The following is a 21,875-nucleotide window of genomic DNA, read 5'->3' as shown; positions in this document are numbered from 1 at the left end:
GTGGGTGGGAGATACTGACACATGGTTTCCCTGTCTTAGCAGTGGTTGAAGTAAACATCTCACTGTCTGAAGAAAAGTCACCATCCTAGAGGTGCTCCAAATTTGTGGTAAAATCTGCTGAAGAGGGAGGGAGGTCATCATCCTCAACAGCTAACTGCAAAGCCTCAGACTCAATACACATCTGCACTACACACTTTTGGCATGGTCTACCATGTTTTTGTTCTCACTACTACATATTTATTTTCCCACAACATATTTATGGTTCCTTTTGGTATTATGTATTATGGTTGTAATGTACTGTTCTGTTGACAGCTGCAGTGCAAATAAGAATTCCATTGTATACCGACATATGACAATAAACTCCTCTACTACTAATATCACAGGCACTGGAACATGCAGGTAAGTCACAGGGGTGAATAGGGGCTCATTAGTGGGAGAGACAAGAACTCATTGACCCAGACATCTGTGTCTAAAGAGATTTACTTTCAAAATTCACAGCCAGTGAAAGACAGGTTCAGAGGAGTCAGGAAACAAGAACACAAATCTTTCAGAAGTACTCTCGACAGAACAAGAAATCGGTGGCAATGTTAAACAGGAAGAATTTTGAATGAGTTAAGATTAGCCACTGGAAGATCTTTTATGATGTGACAGTTTTGTACCTGCAGAGTTCCTTTGGCAGGGACATGCAGATCTGCCTCCCCGACTCATGAGCTAGACGTGAATGAGGTTCCTGAAGAAGACCTGCACTCGAGTCCCACCGAGCTGAGAGGAACGTCTGGAGACGAAGTCAGGAGAGCCCCAAAGACAAATACGACCACACCTGCTTCATACCACATCCCACAGCACCTTCACCTTCCCTCCAGTCCTCCTCATCTTCATCGCAGGAACTTAATGACGGCTGAAGGAGGTTCCTCTGGCAACCCCAGGACCCAGGGATGATGACCTTGGTGTCCTCCTCTTGAACCTGTGCAGCTAGTTCCCCCTCCCTCTTCCAGATGTTCACAGTACAGCCTGGTCCTGTGCTCACTGAGGTCCTCCATCCAGGCCGTGTTATGTCTTTCTTGACAACTTAAATAACGGCGTCCCAGACATTAAAAATACCTTAGTCGGAAGGATACAAGATTATATATACATAGGACAAATTATATATTATATTATATATAAACAGATTTGTATTATATAGACAAATCTATGAATTGGCTTCATTACTCTCCTCCCCACTGATAGCTGGTGTGTGGGGAGCGTTCTGGCGCACCATGGCTGCTGTCGCATCATCCAGGTGGGGCTGCACATTGGTGGTGGTGGGGGGGATCCCCATTACCTGTAAAGGGCTTTGTGTGGAGTGTCCAGAAAAGCACTATATAAGTGTAAGGAATTATTATTATTATTATTATTATTATTATAGGAACAAAATGGCAAGCAATAATAAGATCCTTCATCAATAATAGTTCCTTGCACTTTATTTAGCACTTTTCTGGACACTCCACTCACAACGCTGTACAGGTAATGGGGATCCCCTCCACCACCACCAGTGTGCAGCCCCACCTGGATGATGCACCAGTACTCTCCTCACACACCAGCTTTCAGTGGGGAGGAGAGCAGAGGGATGAAGCCAGTTCAGAGACGGGGATTATAAAATGAAAACTCACGCCTTTCTCTTGCACTAGAAGCCACTTTTAATGGACGTTCCAGACATCATCCCTGATGCACAAAATCACTTCAACAAAAGAAGTTACTGCTATTCTGCGATTTCTGTACAAGCTATCCCGAAAAGAAGGAATCAATCTGTTTCTTCTTCTTTCAAACCCCCAGGTGTGTCCGAATGAGAGAGGAAGAGAGTGATCACCCCACTGCGGGTGTGTTAATTGGCACGCATGTCAAAATAAAATCACAACTGGTCGAGGCCGTCAGAGGCTAGAAGGGCCGAGCCAGGAGTATTTTCAGTTTCCAGTTGCCTTATTTTTAATTAATTCCCAAGTCCAATCCCAGCTCCCCATGTCGTCACACACGCTGGGGAAAGGGAAAACTGTGAAGAGTCCAGAGCACGTTTCCAGCGGAAAAGCTCGAACCGACCCGAGCTCCTGCCTCCTCCTGCCCTCTTCCGGATGGTGCCGGCCTCCTACCGATCCCGGAATCCCCCGAAGAACCGGGAGAAGATGGAGGCATCATCCTGCATTCCTGAGGAGCCCGGGGACACGCCTGCACAGAACAGAGGACAGGCGGGATCAGGCAACACAGGAGAAAAACACCCAGACCCACCAGCCCGGACAGACGAGCCTGTGAGTCTGGTACCAATTAATCCGGGCGCTGAAAATGGAAACAGTGGGATCAGACTGGGAGGCTGACCACCCCTGTGCAGGCCAAACCCAACACCGCCGTTTCTGCCCTGGTGCGTCCTAGTGAACACTCCCCCTTTCCTCTGTTGCTGTCCCTGGGGCTCACTGAATCCTACTCAAGGCACCACTATGGCACCACAAGCTCAGCCTCTCGACAGCCACAGCTGCACGGCAACCCCACATCGCTGCCCCAGAGAGGACAGCAGGCCGGGGCAGAGGCCGGGGCAGGGGCAGGGGCAGGGGCAGGGGCGGGCCACGTCCCCCGCCCCCCAACATCCCACACCACTGCATCGGCAGTCTACCCAGGGAGGGGTGGCGGTGGGGGGGGGGGATCACTGACCGGGCTCTGGGGGTCCCTGCTGGATCTGGGGGCTCCTGTCTGCCGGGCCGGAGCGGGTCACTGTAGTCTCCTCATTGCCCTGGCTGTCCCTCACTGTGCGCCTCTCCTCCACGGTCTGCAGACACATACAGTCCATCAATATACTATATTAATAATGTACTGTTTACAATATACTATATCAATACATCAATAGTGTACTTGTTACAATATAATATATTAATAATGTACTCATCACAATATACTATATCAATACATTAATAATGTACTGTATACAATATAATATATTAATAATGTACTGTTCACAATATACTATATCAATACATTAATAGTGTACTTGTTACAATATAATACATTAATAATGTACTCATCACAATATACTATATCAATACATTAATAATGTACTGTTCACAATATAGTATATCAATACATTAATAGTGTACTGTATACAATATAATACATTAATAATGTACTGTTCACACTATACTATATCAATACATTAATAGTGTACTGTATATGATATAATATATAAATAACGGACTATATTAATAAAGACAGCAGCAGCGACAAGACAGGGACGGGCTCTTTCCTTGAAAGAGCAGTGGTACGTGCTACACACGAGTCCTTTCAGCACAGTTACTAAAGACGGAAGCGGGGAGGTCTCTCAGACAGAGGGGGCACAGCTAGGGCTGGGTTCGAGACGCTCTGGGGTGAAAGGCACTATACAAGACTGAAACAGATCGCCTGCCCTACCCCGTCGGGGGACACCACTTTGGTGACAGTGACGGACTTGAAGAAGGACTTGGACTTAGCCCTGGGCTGCGCGGGAGTCAGGATCTTCTCCAGCCCCTCCGAGGAAACCTGGGAGTCCAGATCTGCAGGGAGAGGGAGAGAGTCAGGGAGAAGAGGGAGAGGGAGCGAGGGAGAAGAGTGGGAGAGGGAGGGAGCGAGGGAGAAGAGGATGAGTGAAGGCTGAGAGGTGCCTCGTGTCACACGGGCGGCGCCGCTTCTCCTGTGGCCCGGCTCAGTCCTGACCCAGGCCCGACCCACCCCGACAACAGGCGGCTGTGGCCAGGAGCTGAACGGGGGACGAAATGGGAGAGGGCCGGTGGTCATTTTTTTTCTTGCCCCCAGCTGGGGTTAGCAGCTGCCCCAGACCCGTCCTGTGGGATGATGTCACTGCGAGGGGCTGCAGTCCCCCCCCCCCCCGAAAAACCAAGAGAGGAGGAGACGTCTAACCACACCCAACCACACTCCCACTGCGACACCCGAGACCTGGGTTAGAACTGGCAACACCCACAGGCCTCGTGGGGCTGAGGGTCTCAGGGGCCCCCCCACCCCACCACACCACACCCCTCAATGTCTCTTACCTCCGTCCTGCTTCAGGGGCTCCCCCTCTTCCGCCCTCCACAGGCCCCCCCGCCAGACGTCATCGAACTGGGAGAGGAAGAGGAGGGAGGCTTAGTGACCCAAAGCCCATCAGAACATCAGGGCTTGAAGAGGATTAATACAACAGGCACTCCGAAACGACTCTTCCTTCAGCACTGACCCCTGACCCCTCCGTCCGCTCATCCACGCACCCCTACTGCCCCCCTCCACCCCACCCCACCCTGCCCTGCCCTGCCCACACCAGCAGCGCTGCAATCGGGTGCAAGAGAGAAAAAACACAACATCCCCCTTCATCCTCACAATCACTTCGGATCGCAACATGATCATAGTAATTATTATTATCATTATCATTATTATTGAGGTTATTATTATTATTATTATTTTCTAAAGCACCTTTAAAAGTGGCTTCCCAGAAAAGACACACGCACTGAGAGGAGACAGCAGAATTGCGCAGTGACAGGGAGGGAGTGGAATACAGTAGGACAGCACAGGGGCAGCGGACACAGAGCCAGGGCGGTCAACACCCTCCTGAAGAAGGGCTCTCACCTTGGAGAAGGGCCCTGAGGGGGGCTCCCTGTCCCCCTGGTCAGAGGACGGGGTGCTGTCGGGGTGTCTCAGCATGAAGTCCCTCGGAGACCTGCCGCGTTCCTGCCGCCCCGGCGCCTCGATACTGGGGAACGCTGGGGAGCAGAGAGGGGAGAGAGCATGAGGATCCGGTGGGGAACTAACAGGACACATCCAGGCAGCAGGAGGGAACAGAAGACACCTGCACTGTACAGGAACACAGTACAGTACAGGGTGCAGTGTGCTAGGAACCAACACATCACACGCACACGCATGAGCACATCCACACACGCTTAAGCACACCTATCCACTGGTTCCTCATCCATCCATTTTCTAAACACTTAAACCAATTCAGGATCATGGGGGAGCTGGAGCCTATCCCAGCAAGCAACAGGCAAGGCAAGCTACACCCTGGACAGGACACCAGTCTATCAGACACACACACACACACACACACACACACACACACACACACACACACACACACACACACACACACACACACACACACCCTGGACAGCACAGCAGTCCATCAGAGGACGGACGGATGGACGGACAGATGGATACGCACACGCACTGGACAGGACACCAGTCCATTGACGGACACACAGCCACACCTTGGACAGGACACCAGTCAATCAGAGGGCACACAGACCCTGGACAGGACACCAGTCCATCAGAGCATAGACAGACACAGACACTCACACCACAGCCATGTCCCTCAGAAGCCAATGAACCTTCTACTGGGTGGTTGGACTGTGGTAAGAAACACACTCACAAAATCAGGGAGAACATGCAAACTCCTCCCAGACAGTACTCCAGGAACTGAACCCTGGGTGTTCACGTCTTTAAGGACTGCAGCACGCCACTCCCACCCGAAGGGGCGTCGCCAGGCGGCTCACCGAAGGGGGTGGAGCTGGGCAGGCCGTCCCAGCGGCCCACGCCGGCCAGCAGCTCCTCCACCTCGCGGAACAGCTCCCGGAACGCCGCCGGCTCCTCGAAGTGCATCCCGCCGGGGCCGAAGCTGAACCCGAACCGCAGCGCCTCCTCGTCTTCGCCCTCGTCGTCGTCGTCGTCATCGTCATCGTCTCGCGTCATGCCCTCGAAAAACGGGTCCCTGGAGCGCCAGGGGGGGGTGTGGGGGGACAGAGAGATCAGCGCCGGCGTGTGGAGGGATTGTGGGATAGCGAGAGCACGGAGTTTACACCGGGAAGGCGAAAGGGGCGGCACGGTGGCTCACAGTGGTCAACCCCGAACCCGGGGCACTGTCTGTGTGGAGTCTGCATGCTCTCTCTGGAGGCTCATATGGGTTTCCTCCAGGTGCTACGCTTCCTCTCGCAGTCTAAAGACATGCTGCTGGGCTCTGGGGCAAATCAGCCCTGGTGTCAGTGTGAGAGTCTGTGTGTCCTGCGATGGACTGGTGTCCTGTCCAGGGTGTGTGTGTGTCTGTGTGTCCTGTGATGGACTGGTGTCCTTTCCAGGGTGTGTGTGTGAGCGTGTGTGTGTCCTGCGATGGATTGGCATCCCGTCCAGGGTTTGTGTGCGTCCGTGTGTCCTGTGATGGACTGGTGTCCTGTCCAGGGCGTGTGTGTGTGTGTATGTCTGTGTGTCCTGCGATGGACTGGTGTCCTGTCCAGGGTGTGTGTGTCTGTGTGCCCGGCGATGGACTGGTGTCCTGTCCAGGGCGTGTGTGTGTGTATTTCTGTGTGTCCTGCGATGGACTGGTGTCCTGTCCAGGGTGTGTGTGTCTGTGTGCCCGGCGATGGACTGGTGTCCTGTCCAGGGTGTGTGTGTCTATGTGCCCGGCGATGGACTGGTGTCCTGTCCAGGGTGTACCCCGCCTCGTGCCCTTTGCTTGCTAGGATAGGCTCCAGCTCCCCTGTGACCCTCCCTGTCCTGGATTAATCGTTTAGAAAATGGATGGATGGAGAAAAATGTGAAAGGACAGGAAACAAGGAAGAGGGAGACAGCAACAGAGGTGGGGAGAGAAGGAGGAGGAGGAGAGAAGAGAAAAGAGGCCGGGCGCCCTCTAGTGGCGGAAACTTTACCGGTGTGTTAACGTAGTAAAACATCAACAAGAAGCAACAAGCAAGCACATATTTTAAAAAAAACAATGGAAAATAATTTAAAAAATGCAAAAAAGCTTTCTTCAAAGCGGCTCCATCGTGGTTTCTGAGTAACTGAAATGTTAGACGTCAGCTAAAACCTAATAAGCAAACGGCTAACAGCTCGTGGGGTGCTCAGTCTCTAATGGACTTGCTCAAGTGACGAGTGAATTACTCAGTTATGTAGTTATTCCCTTCCGATACTTCAGAGCGGAATTGTTCTCGGCAGTCTCAAAGTTATTTGTGCTACGTAATTAAGTCCAGTTCCAGAACACTAGACGTACACAACATGAGCAATACTTTAAGAGTCTGTCGTCATCCTCGTCAGTAACGACGGAATTACCAGTATTAGGGTCTTGATAACGCACCGAGATGATATAACCAACAAAATGTCGTGTATTAGTTCACGTCGGAATTTGTAACTTTAGATAACCGGTATTTCCAGCCGTGGTTTCCCTTAAAAGCGCCTTTCCAGGCCGTTTTTAAAATATTAAAAATAACACTTCAAAAGTAAAGCATTTTCAAAACAGGGTAAACATCTGTTTGACAACTGCGATACTAACTCACCTCCGTCTATCTCCGGGGTAACTGCCTCTCGGGAACCCGAAAAAACCGCGAAACAAGTCAAACAAGCTCATCTGACAGATTTCCTTTTAAATAAAAAATCGTCTTTGTGGCTTAATACTTTATTTTGGCATAAAGCTCTTGCTCGCTTCTTCTTACAAGGACGCGGAGAAGGAAAACGAACGTGCCACACTGCCGTAACTGAACTTGGCCGTAATGACACACTGCCGGAAAGTGACGATTATTGCTGTAAGTTACAACGCGGAGGGCACGGACGGTGTGTCGTAAACATTACAGCACAAAAGCAAGCTAGAGGCCGAGGGGGGGTGGTGTAGGAGTCAGCGTTATTCACAGTGCTCGAATCTGGTTTCTGATTAATCACTGGAGAAAAATCCCGACGTACCGCTTCAGCCAGCTCAAAGAAAAAAAAGGTTGCCTTACAGGCAAACAACCTGCTGTTCGTTCACAAGCGTGTGCAGTGAAGAATGTGGCTGATTAATTCTCATTAAGTTTGAGAACGGACACGAGGCTTAGACTACAGCTGTTCTACCACATTTGTACTGCACTGTACTGTACTTTTACCCTGATCTCACTGGGCTTTACTGCACTGTACTGTGCTTTTACCCTGATCTCACTGGGCTTTACTGCACTGTACTGTGCTTTTACCCTGATCTCGCTGGGCTGTACTGCTCTGTACTCTGCTTTTACCCTGATCTTGCTGGGCTATACTGCTCTGTACTGTGCTTTTACCCTGATCTCACTGGGCTCTACTGCACTGTACTGTGCTTTTACCCTGATCTCACTGGGCTGTACTGCACTGTACTGTGCTTTTACCCTGATCTCACTGGGCTGTACTGAACTGTAGTTTGATATTCGTATAAAATGAACGTCGTAGATGGAGAAAAAGTAACACACAATCCAAAACTGAATTACAACACATTTATTTAAAGCAAGCACAAAAGTTTATAATTAAGATTTTGATTTTAGGGGACGTTAACAAGATATTATTAACAAGCCATTTTTTTTGTTTTTTTAAGATTGTTATACAAAATGTTAAAAGATGCTGAAACATGAATTGCTGCAAATTCTTGTCCCCCTCTTCATTCAGCTGCTCTGTGTAGCTTCCTGATTTTCTGCCTGTGTTCATGTCTGAATCTTATCACTGCTCTCTCTGCCCTGAATTCCTCTCTCTCTCTGTGCCCTGAACCCCTGTCTCCCCTCTCTCTCTGTGCCCTGAACCCCTGTCCCCCATGTGCTGGTTACAGGGCCAGACAAGCTCATCCCTCTCTCTTCCTCCTCTCCCTACAGTCTGCAGGGGCGCTGCAGTAACACCTCCACCGGCCCAGGGGGCAGCATCTTGATCCAGTTCCAGGCCTCCAGCCTCCTCAAGCCCCGCAGGCTCCGACCTTTCACCTCCAGGACCTCGTCTCCGGGGAGCACCTGGTCGACGGGGCCGCCTGGGAAGACGGGCAGGAGACAGGGAGACAGGAAGACAGGAAGGAGGGAGGGAGGGCAGGTGAATAAAAAGTGGGAGGGCCAGGAAGGGAACATGACAGCAGTGCGCTAAAGTGACGCTCGGGAGCCTGACGTTGCCCGTCGGCGTCTTACCCGGGAAGACCTTCTTGACGGTGAGGGGCCTGTCCCCCTGGTTGGACCCGCGCCCCCCCTCCAGGCTGAAGCCCAGGTCCGAGGAGCTCTTGGTGAGGATCAGATGCACGGTCTTCCCTGGCTGGGCTGCAGGGATGAACCACAAGGAGGCCATTACACTCCTGCCATTACACATCCTGTGGTAATATGACGTCTATTACATAGTAATATGACATCTATTACACAGTAATAAGCCCTAATTCCCTCACCATGTTACACTTTCCTTTATGCACTGAAGTGGGTAGCCTGGAGCTGCAGCTAGTGCTCTGAACCTGTTTTCAAAAGGTTGCGGGTTCAAATCTGGCCTGTCTCATTATGGCGCTGTACTATCCTGCCTTCACAGCCCTATCAGTGGGTACCCACACCAGTGGCTGGGGTGAACCTGCCATTGACTGTAGCACCCCCTAAAGGAGGAAACCTGTACTGTTTATTCCACTGAACACCTTAGAAACGGGGATAAATCCTGTTTCTAGGAGCCACTTTGACCAGTGCAGGTCTCAAGCAAGAACATGCTTATTACACTGTCGTACTCACTGTTACAGTGAAATGTAGTTACAACATAAATGATCATTCCTTGCGCTTTTCTGGACACCACTCAAAGTGCTTTACAGGTAATGGGGATCCCCTCCACTACCACCAGGGGACATTTGGCCTGGACACCAGGATTAACACCCCTACTCTTTTTGGAAAAACGCCCTGGAATTTTTAATGCCCACAGAGAGTCAGGACCTCAGTATTATGTCTCATCCGAAGGACGGCGCCTTTTTACAGTCTACATAGTGTCCCAGTCACAATAATGGAGCATTAGGACCCACACAGACCGCAGGGTGAGCGCCCCCTGCTGGCCTCACTAACACCTCCTCCAGCAGCAGTCTCCCATCCAGGAGCTGGGCAGACTCACACCTGAGCTCCAGTGGGCTGCCAGCTGGGAGAGCCAGGGGGATGTACTGTTATTGGACACTGACTCAAGACCCCATGCAATGGAGCTGTGTGGGGCAGTTGGATCCGCGGCCCGGTTCTGGTCTGGATACCCACCGTCACCTGTGGGGAGGCCGTGGGGCTGGGTGCCCTGGGGCTCGGCGGTGGCGGCGGGGGTGCAGGTCCCCTTCCGGAGCACCACGATGGCCTGCTCTCGGGACCTCGCCCTCCGCAGTGTCCGCAGCGCCTCCCAGTGGGCGGCCGCCTGCAGCGCGGTGCCGTTGATGGACAGCACGCGGTCGCCCTCGCGGATGGAGCCTTCCTGGGCCGCCAGGCCGCAGGGGAACACCCGGTGGACCTGCGGACACAGCCGGACGCTCCCGTTATTACGGTCCGGACCGGCCGTGCGCAGGGAGCTCACTGCCCCCTGGCCGGACAGCGGAGTGCCGAGCCGTGGACACTGCGGGGCGCGGGGGGGAACCACATCTGGGCCCAGATGCGAGACGTGACAGGGGACACAGCAGAAGACAAGAGACGGACGCAGAAGCTGGGAGACACTCTGACACAGAGTCATGCAGAAGGATGAGGAGACAGAAACAGTTTCCACTCATAGAGAGACACACAGAGACAGTGTCCACTCACAGCCATAGAGAGACACACAGAGACAGTGTGCACTCACAGTCACAGACAGACACACAGAGACAGTGTGCACTCATAGAGAGACACACAGAGACAGTGTCCACTCACAGCCATAGAGAGACACACAGAGACAGTGTGCACTCACAGTCACAGACAGACACACAGAGACAGTGTGCACTCACAGTCACAGGCAGACACACAGAGACAGTGTGCACTCATAGAGAGACACACAGAGACAGTGTCCACTCACAGCCATAGAGAGACACACAGAGACAGTGTGCACTCACAGTCACAGACAGACACACAGAGACAGTGTGCACTCACAGTCACAGGCAGACACACAGAGACAGTGTCCACTCATAGAGAGACACATAGAGAGTGTGTCCACTCACAGCCATAGAGAGACACACAGAGACAGTGTGCACTCACAGTCACAGACAGACACACAGAGACAGTGTCCACTCATAGAGAGACACATAGAGAGTGTGTCCACTCACAGCCATAGAGAGACACACAGAGACAGTGTGCACTCACAGTCACAGACAGACACACAGAGACAGTGTCCACTCATAGAGAGACACATAGAGAGTGTGTGCACTCACAGCCATAGTGAGACACACAGAGACAGTGTGCACTCACAGTCACAGGCTTGTTCTGATCCACTCCCCCGGCCACGGTGAAGCCCAGCCCAGAGCCCGCCTCCTTGTGCAGGACCACCACCTGGATATCCTCACAGTTCTGAGAGCGAGGAGGAGGCAGAGACGGGGAGAGAGGGGGGAGATGAGGCCAGAGAGTAGAGAGTGTGGGAACAGCAGGGAGAGAGAAAGAGAAAGTGGACATGAACAATTCTGTACAGCACATGCTGTGAGTCCGAGAATTTTCGTAATATACCCGCGCGCAGTAATACTTTGTCTGATTTCTCACAAAATTTCTTTACATCCATGGAGATATGTTTTGCACACACAGAGAGACTTTCAAAAGCTCTTGGACGGCACAAATAAATGCTACATAAAAGACAACGTCCCGTGGCCAGTCATTGTGCTCCACTCCTGCAGGAGTCCAGGAATCGTGCATGTGCTCACGCACACACGTTCACCAGTGCACCAGTAGGCGGGGCTTGTGCACGTGTGGGTGGGACAGGGGGCGGGGCTTACCGCCAGGGTCTCCTCCCCCGCCGCCCTCACGTCGTCCAGCAGGCTCTCCAGCTCGTCGTGAGGGATGATGGACACCATGGACAGGGCGGAGGACATGCTGGAGCTCAGGGAGGCGGAGCGGAGCGACCGGCTGTCCTCCGCGTCGGAGTCGTCCCAGTCGTCTGCGCCCCCCAAGCCGCACAGGTCCGCCAGACTGGGGGGGAGAGAGAGGGGGGCTGGTGAATAGGACCGTGTGTTTTTCTCCCGTGCGTGACATGTTAAACGTCGTCAGGCGAGGGGAAGACACAGCACTACAGGAAGGGTAGCAGGTGCCTGGAACAAGCTGCCCAGCTGTGTTGTTGAAGTGAGAGTCCCTGGATCATTCAGTAAATGGTTTGTCCATCCACCCATTTTCTCACTGTTTCATCCAGTACAGGGTCACGGGGGAGTCAGAGCCTCTCCCAGCACTCACACTCACACTCACACTCACACTCACACTCACACTCACACTCACACACCAGGCCCAGTTTTCCCAGAAGCCAGTTACCCCACCAGCCTGTCTCTGGAGTGCGGGAGGAAACCCACGCGAACTTGGGGGGGGGGGGGAACATGCAAACTCCACGCAGACAGCACCCCAGGAATCGAACCCAGGTGTCCCGGCGCTGCGGAGCTCCAGTGCAAACCTCTGCACCACCCCGCTGCCCTAGAGCACTGCACCCCATACTGGATGAAAAACCCCTCTTTTTTCTTTTTCCCCGGTGGCTATCCAGATCGCGGATGACCGGGGGGGAGTGGGAAGCAGACATGCCCCTCTCCCGGAGCGGGCATCTCATCCAAACCCAAGCTGCCGGGATGATGATGAACAACCTGAAGTGGAAATCTAATAAGTAAATTGATTCTTAAAATGTAGAGAGCTTTGCAAAAAATATATTGGTGCTTTTAGATAATATATTTCAAGGATGTAACTGATGTGCTACAGTACGTGCAGAACTTTAGAAAACAGTGCGTCAACAAAGTACACTGTTTAGGTTACTTTAGAAGACAATGTACCAAAACAATATATGCTGTCTGGGTCATTAGAATTAGCCGAAAGTAACTGATAAGCTTTGAATAACAAATCTAGTGCTTCTTCTCTCGCTCTATGATGTAATCCGTTTTGTCTTAGGGAAAGGGGACGTTTTAGAAGGGACAAAGTGCTGAGCTTTTTTACAGCGCAACGTCTTATGAGATGTTTTCTTATTGCCGTGTGTGACACACGGAGCTCACAGGGGTACTGCCTTCAGAAACCAGACACCTTCCCCACAGCCTACCAGGGAACGAGCCCCCGGCCACTGACCTGACGGAGAAGCTGCGCCTGTCCGACTGGCTGAAGCTACTGGTTATCGTCAACGAAGAGGAGCCGGAATCCGAGCGGTCTGAATCCGTGTCGTGGCCCTCGGAGCTCTCGGAGCTCTCGGAACGGGAGTCTTCCTCCTCCGAGCTCCAGCGCCCCCAGGTGTCCGGGGATTCGGGGGCCGCAGGCGGCGGCAGACGGAGGCTCTCCCCGGTCTGGTCCGGGGGCCGTGGCAGTCCGGGGGAGCACGTCCGCGGGAAGGGGGTTTTCCCGGGATGGGGCTCCCGGAGGAGGCCGGAGGGGACCAGGTCCGGGAGGTGACCCGCTGGCCTGGAAGGCGGAGCGAGGCCGGCGCGGCCGAGCGGACTGGGAGGCAGCCCGTTGCTGGAGTTGTTGTTGAAATTGCCTGCGATGGGGCCCAGGGGGAGGGGCCCCTCCACAACAAGGGGCGACCCGGGTTCGGAGGTGTCCTCCTGGGGGGCAGCAGCCGTCCTGCTGTCGGGGACGGTGGGTTTCGGGGCCGGAGAGTCGCACTCGTCCCCGGTGCCAGTTCTGGGACGGCTACCCCTGGGATCGGACCCCGCGGGTGGGCCCCCCACCCAGGGGTGTCCTCCTCTGGCTTCTTCCTCCCCGTCCGGATCTGCCGGAGGGTTTCCGAGTCGGGGCGCGCTGTCGAGCGACGCCGATCGGACCCACGCTGCCGCCCGCTCCTCGTCCCCCCTCCTCCAGGCGGGCCGTCCCCTCCGCTGGGGGTCCGCGCCGGGGGCCGTCTCCGAGAAGACCCGGGCGGCCCGCTGGAAGGAGGAGGACGGGCCGGGCCTCTGGTCCGGCTTCGGTGCCGGGCTGTCCTTCTGGTGGGCCAGGGTCTCAAAGCGATGGATCTTGTTCCGCACTGTCTCCGTGGAGACGGCAGTGTCCCGGAAATCCGGGCGACTCCCCCCTTCTCCTCCTCCTCCTCCGGATCGGGACTGGGATGGCTGAAAGGCGGGGGGTCTCTCCTGGATCGAAATCTGTCTCCCCAGATCCAAGGCGCTGGCGTGGGAGCGATACCTGGATTCATCCCAGGGTTTCCTCGGCTGCTCTCTCTGTTGGGAGAGGACCCCGCTGTTGGGGCTGCGCTGGACCGCGGTCACCGTCCTGGTCATCGCTCCGGACACGGGGCCGCGCTCCCAGGAGGGGCCGTGTGTCACGGGTCTCACCCGGGCGGGGTAGGGGCCCCCCCGGTGTGTCCTTTCCAGCAGCCGGGATGGCACCCCGGATCCGAACACGGAGTCCCTGCTGCTGCTGGACGAGGACGAGGACGAGCAGGACGAGCCGGAGCTGCTGCCGCCGCCGCGGGGCTGGGAGCCGCGCGCCGTCGGCGGCCCGGGACGCCCTGCGCCAGCCGGGATATTCCCAGGATCCCTCAGGCTCGCCCCCCGGCTGGGTTCCTGATCCCTAGCCGCGGCCTGGTCTGCGCTGCCCGGCTGGAGGCGTTCAGAGACGTAGTTTCCGGAAGTCCTGCCCGCGCCCGGGCTGGCATCCTTGTCCTGGACTGCGCCGGTGCCGGCGGCGGCGCCCGGGTTGGGCGGCACTCGGGCGGGCCGGTCCTGCGCCGGCGAGGGTCCCCTTGCGTGGACAGGGGAGCCCCTGCGGGGAGCTTCCGCCATGCTGCCTCTGGCCACGGCTTCGGCGAAGGTGGGCGAGGGCCGGTCGTCCCTGCGGGCCCAGGCGGTGCAGAAGCCCGGCTCCGGCCTGATCCGGGCGGGGAGAGATTTCCCGCTCCTGGTCCTCTCCGCGACGATCAGGATCTTCTGTGCTCCCTTTCCCACGCTGCCCCAGAGCGGGCCTGGCGCCGCCCCGCCGGACTTCTGCTCCGCCCGGCCCGCCGAGGACACGTAGGCGTCGGCGCCGGCCTGGTCCGAGCCCCCACCCCGGTCCTGGTTCCAGGGCGGTCTCGGGGGGCTGGAGCCCCACTGGGTCGCCCCGGGCTTCCTCTCCTCTGGGGCGGCGGTCCGGACAGGTCCGTTGGCCTCCTTTTCGAACCCGGGCCCCGCCCTGCTGGACTCCCGCCAGTCCAGGCTCTTGCTGCGGTCGTGGAAGTCCTGTTTCCAGCCGGGCCGGTCCACGCCTGGGTTGGCGGTTCCGGGGGTACAACTGCCGGACCCCGGCCAGAGGGGGGCGGGACTCTTGTTCCTCATCTGGGCGGCGCTGGTCTCCACCGGCGGTTTGGGGACCACCCTGGGGGGGAGGGCCCCTCCGCTCGAAGGTCCGGTTCTGGCTGCGCCTCTGGTCTCGCCCCCCCCGGACTCCGAGTTCTCCCTCCTCCGGCTCTCCCGCGGCGGAGAGCGGGGTCCCCCGGCCTCCGGGTCCCCCTCGAAGATGCTGCGCAGCTCCAGCAGGCTGGGGCGCCTCATCCCCGAGACGGCCCCCGCGGACCGGCTGCTGGCGGGCCTGATGGAGAACCTGGCCGGGGGTCCCCTGCCGGCCTGCTCCTCGGAACTCTGGGGGGGGCGCCCCGGTGCGGGTGGGGCCGAGGACGGTCCTGGGCGAGGGTCTCTAGAGGCGGGGCGGCCGGTGGGGGACCCCGGGACGGGCACGGAGGCCATCCTTTCAGCCCCCCTGGGTGGGAGGCGGGAGGCGCTCCAGTATCGGAATCGGGGAGAGGGAGGAGCCGCAGAGCTGTGGTCACAGACCAGGAGATCTTCTCCGCTGTAGAAACTAAAACGCTGTCGTTTCAGATTCCTTGCAGAATTCGAGGCAAAACAAACTTACTGCAGGCCTGTAAAAAAAAGCCTCAAGCCCCAGGGGGAAGAAAGGCGCTATAGAAAGATCTGCTCTGGGTTGCTGCGTCGCTCCGTGTCGCTCCAGAAGCTCGCCCGCGGCTCAGCTGGAATGCAGTCTGCAGAGAAAAGATGCTTTTATGTTCCCACAGGCTCCCACAAGCCCCGGAGTTCAGGACTGGGCAGCCGGAGTGCGGCCGGAGCCAGGCGGAAAGAGACACAGCCAGGAAAGCAGAATCGCAGAAAACAAAATTGAGGCTTATTACAGGCTCGCGTTTCCCCCGCTGGCGCCTGGGAGATCACCTCCCCGCGAAGCCCCCGGCCACGCCCCCTGGCACAGCTGGGCCGCACATCTGGAGCACGCTGGTCCCCCCCGCCGTGTCTCTGCCCGGCCTCGTGGGGTGCGGTGCTGACAGCACACTCCGGCTCTGTTCTCGCCTGTCTTCCTCCCGGGCCGTTCGACGTTCCCCTGCCTCTGTGTCCCGACTCGTGCCAGTCCAGCCGGTCCAGTGGTCAAGGCCCAGTCTTGTTATATACCAGGAGGACAGCTGGTCCGGTGGTGAAGACACAGGGCTGTTACACCAGGGGGACAGCTGGTCCAGTGGTGAAGACACAGGGCTGTCACACCAGGAGGACAGCTGGTCCAGTGGTGAAGACACAGGGCTGTCACACCAGCAGGACAGCTGGTCCAGTGGTCCAGTGGTGAAGACACAGGGCTGTCACACCAGGAGGACAGCCGGTCCAGTGGTCCAGTGGTGAAGACACAGGACTGTCACACCAGGAGGACAGCTGGTCCAGTGGTGAAGACACAGGGCTGTCACACCAGGAGGACAGCTGGTCCAGTGGTGAAGACACAGGGCTGTCACACCAGGAGGACAGCTGGTCCAGTGGTGAAGACACAGGGCTGTCACACCAGCAGGACAGCTGGTCCAGTGGTGAAGACACAGGGCTGTCACACCAGGAGGACAGCTGGACCAGTGGTGAAGACACAGGGCTGTCACACCAGCAGGACAACTGGTCCAGTCTTGATATATACCTGGAGGACAGCTGGTTTTTTTAATATCAGGAAGTTCTCAGCTCAGGTCTCCTGCTCTGCCCCTGAGTCCCTGAGTGAGTTACCGAAGCCCCTGGTGCTCCGTCCTTCAGCCGAGACCTCGACCAGAGGAGTCCGTCCTGCCCGTCCAGCCCCTGGCGTTCCCGACGCCAGCATCCCTCCGCGGCACGCTCCCTGCTCCGGCTGCTTCAGGTCCGCTGGCCTAGGCGGGATCTGTCCTCGGGCATATCCCGGTTCTCCCCCACCTCTGCCCCCCGGGCGTGCGGGAGTGTGCCCGCCTCCGGTGCCTCAGCTCGGCCGGGGGGGTCTCCTCGCTGATCCAGGGCCCGTGGGGCGCCCCCTGCTCACAGTCGGGGTGCTGTCCTCCTCTCCCTCCCCGCAGACGCTCTGCCGGTACCTCCGGCCAGACCTCTGCAAGAAGAGACCAGCGCTGTTTTATCTCGCAGGAATGCAGCAGTAATTATAGCCAGGCGACGGCGAGGAGAGGCGACTATAAAAACAGAACAGTCCCCCTGTAATTGCACAGTAATTAGCCGTTCCGGTTGGAAGGGAATAGAAGCCGCAAAGCTGCAGAGATGGCAGAAAGGGAAGATGAGGGAGGGAGGGCGACTCGGCTCAAGATGTTTCCCCGGGAAGATGCCTTCATCGTACCCCCTCATCTTACTGAACCCCAGCCCGGCAGGGCGACATCTCTGCAGCCGGACAAGAGCTGACTTCGGGTGGCGTCGTGAGGCCGACAGGAGAGACGGATGCAGGAAAAAAGATGAGGACAGAAGGAGGCAAAAAGGTTTTAGAGACGGAAGCGAGGCTGAGGTGGGGGAGAGGGGGCCGCCAAAGAAGGTCGCACGCCGTTCTGGAGCCCCCGGGCAAACATCTGTACATCTGTAAATGTTTCTGCCTGGTGCGCCTCCAAAATCCCTCCCACCACGATTTCCTGTCGCTCGTCTCCAGCACACAAGTCATGGGCCGGAAGCTGGAACACAGCACAACACATTCCAAATCTGCACTCACAGCGAAATAAATGACAGCAACACAGAAGACAGAAGACACAGAAAGGGCGTCTGGCAGTGAATGAGAGACAGAAGCGGGCAGGAGGGGAGGAACATTAAGATCGCGTACAATACTGAAGCTCTTCTGCCAATATTTGTTAATGTTTTGCCTGGAGCACCACCAAAATCCCTCCCACGATCACTTGCCCTTGAACTGCTTCACGGACGCAAAACAGAGACAAACAGAACTGGTGACAGGTTATAATTCTGCCCTGTTAAAACAAAACCTGTGATACACCAGGAGGACAGCTGGTCCAGTGGTTCAGGCCCAGGGCTGATACACCAGGAGGACAGCTGGTCCGGTGGTCAAGTCCCAGGGCTGTCACACCAGGAGGACAGCTGGTCCAGTGGTTCAGGCCCAGGGCTGTCACACCAGGAGGCTCCCAGTTCAAGCCCCTCACTCTCCCTGACCGACGTGTCCCCACTGAGTGAGTTACAGAGCTCTGTTCCTCAGAGCAGACATCAGGCATGTTGGTTCCAAGTTTCAATTTGGACCAAAGGATAAAGAAACCAAGATCTCCCGGACGTTCAGGTTTGACAGGAGCTACAGGCTTTTTCGCTTTTGGGAGCCAACTACCCCAAATTCCATTGTGTCACGGTACCAGATTAAAGAAGGAATCCTTCCTCCAGGGAGCAATCCCTGGCCTCACTGCTTCCTCGCTCGAGGTGATGTGAAACTGTGTGAGAGGACTGACCCCCCCCGGCTGTCTGTGACCTTTCCCTAACCCCCCGGCAGGGACAGAACCCGGTCTGGAGAAGAGCAGGACAATCGAATCAGAGACGAGACGGTGAGAGAGCAGACCCGAAAAAGCCAGCGACCCGCAATCCTGAGCAGCAGGCACACAGCAGGACCCAGGGTTTCTCACCTGCAGACCCGGGCTGGGAGCAGTTCAGCTCCAGACCCGCTGAGATCACCCCTCCCAGCGCCAACTGATCCCCCCCCCCCGCCCTACAACTGAAACCTGCCCCCCCCCACCCCAAAATCCGCCAAGAGCAGCACTTCCTGTGGCTGAACCGGGAGGACAGGATGCTCACTTACTGTGCCGTGCAGTGATTCCTCTCTCCCTCCCTTTCCGTTTCCCCGGCAGCCTGGTGTCCGCACCCCCTGCCCTCTACTGGGCCGCCGCCGTGCAGGAGCTCGATAAAGAGATCCGATTTCTATCGAACCCGGCTGTCCTTCTCTGCCACCGGAGCCGTCACCTGACTGGCAAGAGCGAGGAGTTCCTGTCCTGTGTCATCTCTCCCAGCTCTGCCCCTATCTCTTGCTCTCTCGGTTTTGCATGCCGTACCTTCGAAGTCACGCAAACCTGCCTGACAGGTCAGTCCTCTCTCTGTCTGCTGAGATCTAACCCTGCATTCCTCCCCGGCCCTTTGTCTGCAGGAACAATGGGCACAAACTTCCTGCTCTGCCCCTCTCTGACACACACGTGCGCACCGAGAGACAGGCCGACGCACATAAACACAGGGACACGGGCACGTGCAGACAAACTCACACAGACCCACACAGCGACACGCATACCCAAAGACTGGCACACAGACCCACACAACAACACGCATACCCAAACACTGGCACACAGACCCACACAACAATGCATACACATGCCCAAGCACACACAGACCCACACAGCAACACACATGCCCAAACACATACACAAACAGACCCAAACACTGCCACACAGACCCACACAACAACACATACCCAAACACTGCCACACAGACCCAAACAACAACACCCATACACAAACACTTGCACACAGACCCACACAATGAGAAATGGGCACACCCACACACACAGACCCACACAATGACTTATAAACAGACACAGACAGACTCGTACTGCAGAACTGCAGACAGAGACACGCACAGATGCACACAGACTCAGACAACGCTTCACGTACGCCAGGAGTTCCCAGCGCTGCTCTGATGCACCTCGGGGACTTCTGCTTTCTGCTCCAGCTGGGCTCTTGCTCACAGGCGAACTGCTTTCACTTTCCTGCCGGGGTGTTTTAGGAAAATGTGTTTTCTGCCCTTAAGTTGCGGAGCGCCGACAACTCTGTGCCGGTCTTGGGGCTTCAGAGCTGCCCTGATGGAGGGCTGCTGCCTGAGAACTACAGGCCCTCTGCAGGAGGATGGGGCCTCTGTGCGGGACATCGCCCTTCCCAGCTGCCTGTGCACCAGAGAGCTGCTCAGGTGCTGCTGAGCGACACCTGTCTGCCCCGTCACAGGCCTGTTCCCTCCCCATCCAGAAATCCTGAAAGACCCTCGATCCAGCTCCCCCCGGCGTGGACGAGAGCTTTTAATGCTCTCCCTGGGCACTGTCCTGAACCCCAGTGGGGCGTGGTGTGATCAGGGCATCAGGTCTGCCTCGGGAAGGGAGACCCCTGTCGCAACGGGCCCCAGGAGAATGTCAGGATCAGGATTGCTCCACCAGGAAGGCTAACTTTCCCATCAGAAACGGGAATTCTGGGTACACCAGGACCACAGCCACCTCTGCTCTCTAAGGAAACCCCTTCGTTAACCGAAGAGTTTAATGAGCCCTTTCCCTCTAGCCCCGTCTGCTGCTCGCTGCAGGCCGGTGGCTCGTCTCGCAACGCCGCTGTCATGCTGGCGGAGCGACGAGGCGGCACTGGGCCCAGACCGACGGCTCGAGCTGGGCGGGAACCCCCCGGTCCCAGCCGAGAGGCCCAGGCGGACGCCGCCCATCGACGCCAGGGTCCTCGAACCCCCCCGCCCAAAACCACAGGGGGCAGAAAGAGCAATCCTCACCTTGTCTCCCGCTGCGCCCCGTGTCTTGGCCCGCCGCACGAAGAGCCGCTGCCTCCTCTCCGTCTCGAGATGTTCTGCCGTCACACGAATTGGCGCCAGAACGGCCGTGCTCCGCAGTCAGTTTCCTGTGCGCTTGGGGGGAGGGTGCTGGGCACGGGCGGCCCTGCGGCTCAACAGAAGCCTGCCCTCGTTTCGTCAGCTCCACACACTTCCTCTCCACCCCCCCACCACCACCCACTTCCCCTGGTGCTCGCCACCTGCGAGACGCGCAGCCTCGTCTCTCGTCTGGCACCCGGGCTGGGCCGGGTCCGGACCGCCAGCGCCTCCGCCGAAGAGAGGGACACAGCGCTTGCGCTCAGAGCAGCTTTGCTGCTCCTCTTGAAAAGGGATGCTACAACACCCTCCCCGAAATTAAGAAACCCCAAAACCCACCAGGAGCTCGTTTCCCCCCCCAACACACACACGCTCAGCTTCTCGAGAGCAGGCAGGCAAAACCCAGGAAGTGGCTGCTCAGAAGCTGCCCTGCCTCCTCGCTCCCACGCTGGAGTGGCAACAGCGAAGAACCTTGAGCTCCCATTTGCTCCCCCTTCCCTCCGTCGACTCACGGACACGGACTGGGCGCTGGTCTCGACAGGGCGACACCCCCGGCCCGGCCTCTGAGACCGCTCCCCCTCAGCCGCCGTGAGGCGGGAGTTTAAGGCGATCCGGCAGCTCATTGGGAAAGGAAACAGGTGGGAGCTCCGTCAGGGGCTTCTTCCTGTAGAGGAGCGCTCTCCATCCCATAAGCCCCCACCCTCCCTCCTCCACGAGAGCCACCCTCATCCGAATGTCTGGCTCGCTCAAGATCCAATCCAGAATTTTTGACTGGGCAATACGCAGCGATCCCAGCAGCCCTGCGGGTGCCGGCAGCTCTCTCCTCGTCCCCTCCATGGAATTTCCACCAAGCCGGGAATGAGCCCTTGCAGCCTGATCGCCTGGCTTCCTTCCTTCAAGGAATGGCTGAGCATGATCCCAGAATCCAGTGGCTACTGTCTGACGGGCGACATGGGCCGTCGGGCCTGGTGTCCAAGAACAGCAGGCATGACGCCCCCCCCGGAGGGTGGTGGGAACTGGGAACCAGCTGCCCTCGGCCATGCTGCTGAAGCCGCTATCCCTGGAAGGACTGGATGACACCCAAGGAGCAGCGAGCTAGGAGCGGCCCACGCAGATGACCGGCCCCATTCGTTCGGCACGAGGCCTCGGGTGACACACGCTTAAGGAACCGGCTGCGCTGTGAACG

General features: G+C 56.8%; 2 protein-coding genes across 4 annotated transcripts; both read right to left on the bottom strand.

Moving 5' to 3' along the window:
• Positions 1–1,652: 1,652 nt before the first annotated feature.
• Positions 1,653–7,511, bottom strand: hax1 (HCLS1 associated protein X-1). Its single transcript, XM_088621066.1, has 7 exons — positions 7,299–7,511; positions 5,529–5,743; positions 4,609–4,742; positions 4,044–4,110; positions 3,427–3,548; positions 2,677–2,791; positions 1,653–2,199 (listed from the first exon to the last, which is right to left on the bottom strand). The coding sequence occupies exons 1-7, from the start codon at positions 7,367–7,369 to the stop codon at positions 2,120–2,122; spliced, it is 804 nt and encodes a 267-aa protein (XP_088477192.1). The 5' UTR covers positions 7,370–7,511; the 3' UTR covers positions 1,653–2,119.
• Positions 7,512–8,220: 709 nt separating this feature from the next.
• Positions 8,221–20,992, bottom strand: LOC148640009 (uncharacterized). 3 transcript variants are annotated; one of them, XM_088620752.1, is made up of 7 exons: positions 20,597–20,992; positions 12,969–17,192; positions 11,654–11,846; positions 11,139–11,237; positions 9,978–10,218; positions 8,904–9,029; positions 8,221–8,752 (listed from the first exon to the last, which is right to left on the bottom strand). In XM_088620752.1, the coding sequence occupies exons 2-7, from the start codon at positions 15,551–15,553 to the stop codon at positions 8,598–8,600; spliced, it is 3,399 nt and encodes a 1,132-aa protein (XP_088476878.1). In that variant the 5' UTR covers positions 15,554–17,192; positions 20,597–20,992; the 3' UTR covers positions 8,221–8,597. The 3 variants fall into 3 exon arrangements, with proteins under 3 accessions (XP_088476878.1, XP_088476879.1, XP_088476880.1); XM_088620753.1 differs by lacking the exon at positions 20,597–20,992 and adding an exon at positions 18,870–19,346; XM_088620754.1 differs by lacking the exon at positions 20,597–20,992 and adding an exon at positions 18,697–18,749.
• Between the last annotated feature and the right edge of the window lie 883 nt (positions 20,993–21,875).

The sequence above is a fragment of the Lepisosteus platostomus genome, chromosome 26, assembly GCF_059453375.1.
Source record: "Lepisosteus platostomus isolate fLepPlt1 chromosome 26, fLepPlt1.hap1, whole genome shotgun sequence".
Lineage (NCBI taxonomy): Eukaryota > Metazoa > Chordata > Actinopteri > Semionotiformes > Lepisosteidae > Lepisosteus > Lepisosteus platostomus.
Note: the sequence above shows the minus strand (reverse complement) of the source record. Positions and strands in the feature narration are given on the sequence as shown.